The 8,894-nt window shown below is 25.1% G+C and overlaps 1 protein-coding gene across 1 annotated transcript; it reads right to left on the minus strand.

The window, feature by feature from the left end:
- Positions 1–1,678: 1,678 nt before the first annotated feature.
- LOC132920991 (bromodomain-containing protein 7) lies at positions 1,679–7,921 on the minus strand. The gene is made up of 11 exons (XM_060983772.1): positions 7,602–7,921; positions 7,125–7,436; positions 6,824–7,059; positions 6,254–6,546; positions 6,086–6,194; positions 5,280–5,463; positions 5,051–5,186; positions 3,960–4,285; positions 3,745–3,891; positions 3,504–3,685; positions 1,679–3,413 (listed from the first exon to the last, which is right to left on the minus strand). Exons 2-11 carry the CDS (start codon positions 7,258–7,260, stop codon positions 3,237–3,239), a joined length of 1,926 nt encoding a protein of 641 aa, XP_060839755.1. The 5' UTR covers positions 7,261–7,436; positions 7,602–7,921; the 3' UTR covers positions 1,679–3,236.
- Positions 7,922–8,894: the final 973 nt, after the last annotated feature.

Consider the following 8,894-nt stretch of genomic DNA (forward strand, 5'->3'; position numbering starts at 1 on the left):
TTTTTGACGAGACTAAGGTCAGGGCACTCCATGTTGGCTAATTTCGAGCGCAAAATAAACTAGAATTTATGCGTAGTTTTTGAATACCTTAGGTATATTATTACATACCTACTAATTTGGTCAATTACTAGTGTTACTTTACCTAAATATAACCTAACCTACGGCTACAAGCCTCTTTCTCTGAGATTTTAACAATATCTAATAACTAAAAAGTAAAAAAATAATTAGTAAAACTGTTTCTAAACACACGACCCGCTTCGACGATTAGTTTTAAAAAGCACCTCATAATTTTGAAATATATGATATTAATGATATTATCAAAGCAAAAATGGACAAATATTTGAAAATGATATCAAAATTAAAATATAAACCTGTATAATATCTTTTCGAAATAAATAGATTTAAAAAATATTTGTTTCTATTGAAATTATTGAAATACCTGAAAATACCTACGTATTCAAATAGGATTTTATTGATTTAAATTTTGAAAAGATCTTCAGAAATTTGGTATATTTCGTGATTACTGGAATTGACAGTTTCAATGGTTGACTTATAAGTAAATTGAAATTGATATTGGCTGATTTATATTTTTCAAACATTTTTTTTAATTTTAATAAGTTATATAGGTATACCTAATGTTGCTAATATATTGGTACCTACATAAATAGGTAACAGCCAAGCAGGTAGATACTGTATTTGATGTATAAAATCTACTGTTAACCATCTTTTTCATTTTTTCTTTATTTTTGTATCTTTTGTACCTATTAGTTTTTTATAAATAAAAGCAAAAAATATGTGGAATTTAAATTACAGACCACACCTGAACACGACCTAATTATTGATCAAGCAACTACTAAAAATGTGCCAAAAAAAAAAAAAAAATACAAAACTATATCCAAACTTATAAATTTTAATTTTAACACACTATTATAGTTACCTTATTTTCTTTACATCTAGAAAATTACGTAATTTTATTTTCCTATTTGACAGAGTATAACACGAAGTCTTGCTTTTAAAAATAAAAAAAATCTTCCTAGAATAATTATTAAATTATTTAAAAAGAAATAAAAGATTTACTGTTAAACAAAATAACTCTTTCTCATCATACACAACATCGTAACTGTGACCCCATCGACTCCTAATATAAGAAGGTAGTAGATAGGTATTCAATAAAAATCTCAAAATGTTATAAAATTATTAGTGATGACTGATGAATTATAATTGAGATAAACAAAGATCTATTTTTGATTTCTACTTGTTAAATAACTGTACCTACTTATATTTTATGTGATGTACTTTTATAAAAATTTTTATAGTGCTAAATAAATAAAAGGTAGCTAAATGTTGGTAAAAATGTATGGTCAACAAAATAAATTTGGATGACATCGAGGTTCAATTAGGTGAACAATGTTATATTGGTCCCCTATTCATAAAAGTTAATTAAGGTCATAGATGCATAGGTTATAAATTTTTAATGTTGGTGGCTAAATACTGGTACAAGTTTGAAGTCTAAGTTGGTAGGTCAACTTCACGGACTTGTATTCAACATTTCTATGAATTTACTGCTCAAGAGCAACATCTTGATCTTAAATACTTAAAACTCGAGAGAAGAATTTCTGAAACAATTATTGTACCATTTAAGATTATAATATAAATATAAACAATTATAAATGTTCAGTATTTTTTTTATAGATACATACTTAGCTAATATGTATTTAATTTATTAATTGTTTTGTGAAATATACATCAAAAATCTATTTTTAACACAAATTGTATTTACTCTCAAAACACTTATATTTTAATTTTATAATTCTTGGTAGTTATACATTAAGTATTATAAGATATTTTATTAAAAAACATGCCTAAATACCTAAGTAGGTCCCAGTGGTGTGGTCACAGGGAATCAGGGAGACATATCCCCCCTTTGAATTTTTTTTGTTATGATTTATTATCTACATGAAAAAAAAATTAGGGTCTATGACAAGTCAAAAATGAATATCACCCCTTTCAAAAAAGCTGAGCACACCACTGGTAGGTCCTACTATGTTATACTTAAATTATTTCATAAACAAATCAATCATCTACCAATGTAATGATTAATACAATTTCAGAGTGCCGTGCATTCACACTTGTTGAACAGTAATGAGTAATGACCATATAATATTATAGTCTATACTACTTATACAAAAAAAATATGAATGACTTTAAGAGATTTAACTATAAATAAAAATTAAAACAAATTTTTGCTGACTAAAAAAAAAATAAGTTTCAATGCCTAAAATTATTGGTACACACTAAATCATACTTAACTATCTATTTTAAAAAATATAAATATCCTGAAAGCAGCAATAATTTTTAAAAAGGCTAAATGTATATATGTATATAAATAATATGCTTAAAGCTTATCCTAAAACGTTAAATTTTTTAGATAAGAGCAAAAGAAAATAAATTAACTTATTCATCATAGATGTCTATAATTTAATTTAAATATTTTTGAAATCTGGAATTAAAAAATAATTATAATATATATAAATCTTTACTATAAATAATGTATTAAACACTTAAAAAATTAAAATATATGTTTACTTTTTAGTTATAAGAACCTGCCAAATTATACAATCTAAATAATATTAAACAGCATATATTAAATTAATTATAGTATTCATATTTTACATAAAAAGGTAAATTATATATCAAAATTTAAGACTATGTTAATATACAAAAACATCCATATCGGTTCACATCATACATAGTATAATTTATATTTGTAAATTTAAATTTGTTATATCTTAAGTATTTATATTACTATAAAATACATAATTATTAATTTGTAAAGATCACTTAAAAATGTATGCATGTTAATTTATTGTTATTACTTATTTTCATGTATTTATGATGTTCACATACTGTATATATTTGATTATAACATTCACATAATATATTTTATTTTAAAAATCAGGAAATAGATTTCATGCATTTTATACATTTCAATTTAAAATATATTTACTGAAATTGTAGGATTCAATAAAATTAAAAATTAAATTTTTAGTTAAAAACTAATAAATAAATTAAATGCAAATAAGACAGTTTAACACTATACTTCCATTATTTATTAATTATTTTAGTCGATTTCTCATACAGATTTTTAAAGTTCAACATTTATAGTTTTTTTTAATTAATATTTAATATTAATACAAAAAAAAAAAAAACAATCAATAATTCATATAATTAAAAAATTATGATTCAGATAATATCTCTTCAATTGTTCGATCATTTTCATCATGCAATGGAAAGCTAGTTAGAGTAGGATCACTTTCTAGAAATTCTCTTAATTCAGATTCTAAATCAACCCCAGACACAGTACCTTCAACACCTTCCACGCGATCTTGTATTCCATCTCCCATTAATGATACCTATTAAATAGTGTAGTGTTTATACAAATTTAAAGTTGAAATTTAATTAATAGTAAATACAGTTAACAAAACCATAATTTAATATATTACCTGTGTCTGTTGATGGGATGATCCATGATTTACCAAATTTGGAGGATGACAATTATTTTGATTTAACTCTAAATGGGATATTTGTGCAATACCCATTGCTTTACGTACGCCTGTGACGGACATCACGGCTGATGGTGGGACTCTTTTTAAATTTTCAGCAAGGGATTCAGTTATTTTATCCGCTAATAATGATAAACACGTTAATTATTTTCAAATCTATGATATATCATATTTACATTACCTAATTGAATTTCCTGTGGTGATGGATGTGCTATTTGTGAAAGATGTTGTGGAAGAGGAGCACTCAAACGTTGATTTTGTACGTTTTGTAAACGTCCAAGCAATCCACCAACATGATCCAACCGATCTTGAAATACACTTTGTTCTTCTACAATAAAAAAATAAATATAAAAATATATTGAATGTAAATAATAATAATTAATACTTGATACTAACGATAATAATCTATAAATTTTGTATCAATTCCAAGTTCTGATAATGATTTTAACTGATCAATTTGTATTGGAGCAGTTTTAGTTTGATGGTTAGCAGTTGTAGTATTTGAACTTCCTGTATTCATTAGTGAAGTTGCTAAGGGTTGACACGATGAAGGCTGATGTAATTGATTAATTGGTTTCTTGCTATCCTCTAAAACTACTTGTTGTTTTTTTCGCTCATCTAATACACGTTTTGTTTTACGATGATCACCACCAGTCATTAAATCAAGCAAATTATCTGCCATAGTCATTGCATAATCTGAGTCTTTAGTAAAGTTTAAAATGCTAAGAAAAAAAAATTGATGTTACATTTTGAATAACATACATCATAATGATACATATTATTATTATATTTATATAAATATGAATTTAAAAAACTCATCAGTAAAACACCTTTTTAAAATTCTTTACAATGAAGGTTTCTTAAGACTTATTAATTATCATCTAGTTTCATAAATAACACTTCATTTTTAGTAAGAAAAATTCTAAAGAGGATATCAGCGCAATATTTGTTTTCACTTTCAAATCCATGTGTGACATAGATAAAATGCATTCATATAAAATCTATTTCCATGATTTAAAACAATTGATTTTTGAGTAATCTTACAGAAAAATCAACTATTATAAAAATTATAGAGATTAATATTTTTGAAGATTAGATACATTGGTTTTAAATTTTATTATTATTTTACTTAATTTTACTACTCTCAACTTCAAAAGTAAAAAAAAAAAATTGGAAATTTAAATTAATATTTAATTGCTAGGAGACAATATCGAAGATTTTGTGATGTCACAACCTCAAAAATATGATGCTCTATAATTTTTGTAATGGGTGATTCTACTTAAGATTAAAACATAAAAACAATTATTTTGCATAAATGTGTTTTATCTATATTGCGTATAAGCTAAAATGAAAATAAATAGCACACACTGGTAAGTACAATATAAAGTAGATTAAGCGCATAAAAAAAAATTCTGTAGAATATTGTTATGAAAATATTTTAATAAATGATAAAGGGAGTAAAAATTAAATATAAAAACAAAAATTACCTTTCTGCATATTGTGCAGATGCTTCATCACCGTAAGTTCTCAAAACTAAATCTGATTCATCTTTTGTTAAATTGGCAAAAGTTGAATCATATGTTGGAGCATAAGAACCAAAAGCTCCATAATATAATGGTTTTACTATAAATAATTACATTTACATAGAAATATTAATTCGACAATAAATATTATCTTACAGTAAACATTAAATAACAATCATATAAACACACATACCAGTTTTAACCATGTTACGCCTGTCTTCGCGGAAACCTGAAATTGATCCAACTCCATGACTCAACTTTCCAATTAATGATCCTAAGAGAACAGGCCTTTCTCCAGTTTCAGGATTGATTCCATCATTTGGCACTAAAATCGATAGTGATGTGGATCCATTGTTTTGTTGTTTCAAGAATCCCATCTTACAATTATAAAAAAAAAAAGACAATATAAAATCTCAGTAAATATTTAAGTCTGAAAGTAGATACTAGGTTCAAATATATAAAACTTTAAAGTTAATTCTTAGAATAGATGCAAAAATGCAAAAAAAATAGTTAAATTTAATCACTACTAGTACTTAAGTGTTTTTCAATATATATTTTTTAAATTGTACAATTTATCATAGCTTCCAAATTGAATACAATTTCATAACTATTAGTATATGTACCCTGTCTATATATATGATAAATCTATCAATATAGATTCTAGATATAAAATTAAAAATGAGAAATAAGATTTTTATTACAATTTAAGCATATTAAAAATAATAATTTAAAACAGAGTATATAACTAATAATGATAATTGTACTTAAAATTTATTATTAATGTGCTAGTTAGTTGAAAACCATACCAAATTTTCATAAATAAAAATAAAAATATTGTTTGAGCAGATAATTGATTACTAAACAAATTTAAGCAACAAAGTCAATATATCAATTAAAAACATCGAACATAATAATTTACATAAATGTACTAATTTATCATTTTATCAATGTTATTCTTTATTATAAATTTTATTAAATAAAAATCTGAAAATAAAATACCTTAGTATTTTTTGTAGCCAATTTTTCAGAAGCTGCTTTAGCAGCATTTTGCACTTGTTTAAGTATTTCATCTGGTGTTAAATCATCGGGTATAGCCTCAAATTTTGATCTAAAAAAATGTAGAATATAGAATAGTATCACTAAGTGTTAATAATAATAAAAAATTACATCATTTTTCGTTGATTTAATAGGTCATTATCATGCAGTCGTTCAGAAGATCGTTCAATATTTTCAATAATTGTATCATTTGAAGTATCTCCATGATATTCTTGGTTAATATCAAAGCCCAGCTGTGATGGAGGTATATTAGCCATTCCAGGTAATGCAGATAACAGTGTTTTTAATTTTTCTGGACCTGTTAATTTTAAACCAGCATGAAGAAGTCGTTTAGCTGCTTTATAATAAATAGTTTCTGGTTGATTATATGTCATGGCATTTTCACACATCAATTTAAAATCTGCCTGTAATTTAAACAAAAGTAAAAATTATTTAGATATTTTTATAATTATCCAAAAATAAAAATTATATCAAAAATGTATTTATTTTTTCTTGTAAGCTAAAGTAATCTTTTTTATTAATTCTAATTAAGTTGTTATCATATATTTATATGATATATATAAAAAAAGGCATTTGTGGTTGTTTAGAGTAATCAATATTTCATAACCACTACTTAAATTAATTTAATTCAGTAAAATGTAAATACTCAACATACTAATATGTTTAAAATTATATACTTACAACAAACGCATTTAAACTGGTATAAAGATCACTTTGAATGCTTCGGCGAATTGTTTCAAAATCCATTGGTTTAGAAATAAGACGAGAATAATTAGGTGCAATACGATCTGTAACTGGCCATGCAAATAATTGTTGAGGATCTCTACGTTCCAAAGCTCTAAGCAAATGTGTTAATAATTGTTGCAAAGTTTGTCGATTTTCATTTGGATTGTTTGTTTCTTCTGATTTCCATTCACCTAAATCATAAATATAATATGTACCGTATACCTAATACATTAAATATAAAGTTATTAAAACTCACCATTTTGAGAATCGGTAGAATTTGTAGTGACCTTACTGTTATTTTCAAAACTTATAGGACGTTTGGACATTGGAGCTTCTGCTAAAGTCTCCTCGCCTAAACTTATTTCTTCTTGAATTGTAATATCATCTCGCATTCTTTTTTTCTTCTCTTTATGATGCTTATGCTTCTTTTTTTTCTTTTTATGCGATTTAGATAAATAATCATTTGCTTCATGATTACCATTAGTGTTATTAACTATTTCATCAGCAGGCAAACAACTTCCACTGCCAACTTTTAATATCAATTTTAAGCCACCAGACTTCTCCTTATCTGAAACATACATTTAATAAAATAATTTAATAATACATTAAAAAAATCTAAATAGTTATTTTTACTCGTATAACAATTATGATATATAAGATGTAAAAAAAAATGCATCATTCAATGTATTTTCAAAATAAAAAGAACTAAATTAAAATACAAAATTTAGATTACCTTCGTATTTATCTTTTTTATGTTTCTTCCGTTTCTTGCTTTCAAATTCATTATTTTCATCGAAAGACGCCAGCTTGAATGCTATCTTTAACAATTATATCAACCAAATTTGATTTATAAAATATATTAATATTAATTTAAAGTTATTATGACTGATTCAATGTTATAATTTAAGAACAATAAGGATATTACATATTATAGCCAAGTATAATTTTGACTTCTAAATATAACAAAAACTTAAATTAATATTAGTAAAAATAATAAAACGGTGAATAAGTATGCCAGTATTGGTAAATTGGTATTAATATTTTTACAATATATATTATACAAATTCGTAAACAAAACAAATACGATTAATCAATCTTAAAAGTATAGTTAGGTTTTATCAACGTAAAAAAATATATTTGAGGTTATATAGTTTGGTAATTTTCCATTGAAAATAATCATGGAACAATAAGTTGGATAGGAATAAGATACAAGGTTACGTACCACCTAGATCCCGCGACAAGTAGATCCATGTACGTCAACTGGATCCTTTTGGACATTTAGTACCTCAAAGACAATTTAGATTCCATAATATTATTAAATATTATTTTATTGAAATCAGAAATACTTTATAAAACGTTAATATTTCTCGTTTCTTGATATAAATAATTATTTAATTAGTAAAAAAATGTATGCAAGGTTAGGTAACTATAAGATAAGAATAACATTGTTGGGTAATTTTCCACACCACCTTGATTATTAAACGACGTACAATAACATTGTCCGTATTGTTTAATAACTTTATGAGGTATTACACGAGGCGCGTTTTTTTATTGTGGTGTCCCCAGTAGGCCTAATCCACATCATCGTAAGCGAGAACGCATCATATGCAGGGGCGTATTTAGGTAGGGGCTTTGGGTTCAGTTGTCCAGAACGGCAAATTTTTAAAGGTTTAGAGGGGCGGCAAATTTTTATTTCGTACTTTATGAGTACTGGCGCAGTGACGTCAATCATTAATATTTTTCACAACAAATGTGTGCCATAGAGGTGTAAAATACTATAGTATTTATATAACATGGTATTCTATGGTATTAACAATTTGACCATTGCGCGGCGTAGAAGTTTTTAAATTTTTTTTTAATGGGGGGGAAGGCGGCAAAATATGTGTTGCCCTTATCCTAAAATTCCTAAATACACAACTGATCATATGAATGCATTCAAATAATAAAAAAAAATATACAATAACTTAAACTATGTAGGTATTAATAATATTATATAATATAAAACGGGTAATGTGTAGGTATAATA

The sequence above is a fragment of the Rhopalosiphum padi genome, chromosome 2, assembly GCF_020882245.1.
Source record: "Rhopalosiphum padi isolate XX-2018 chromosome 2, ASM2088224v1, whole genome shotgun sequence".
In the NCBI taxonomy this organism is placed as follows: Eukaryota; Metazoa; Arthropoda; class Insecta; order Hemiptera; family Aphididae; genus Rhopalosiphum; species Rhopalosiphum padi.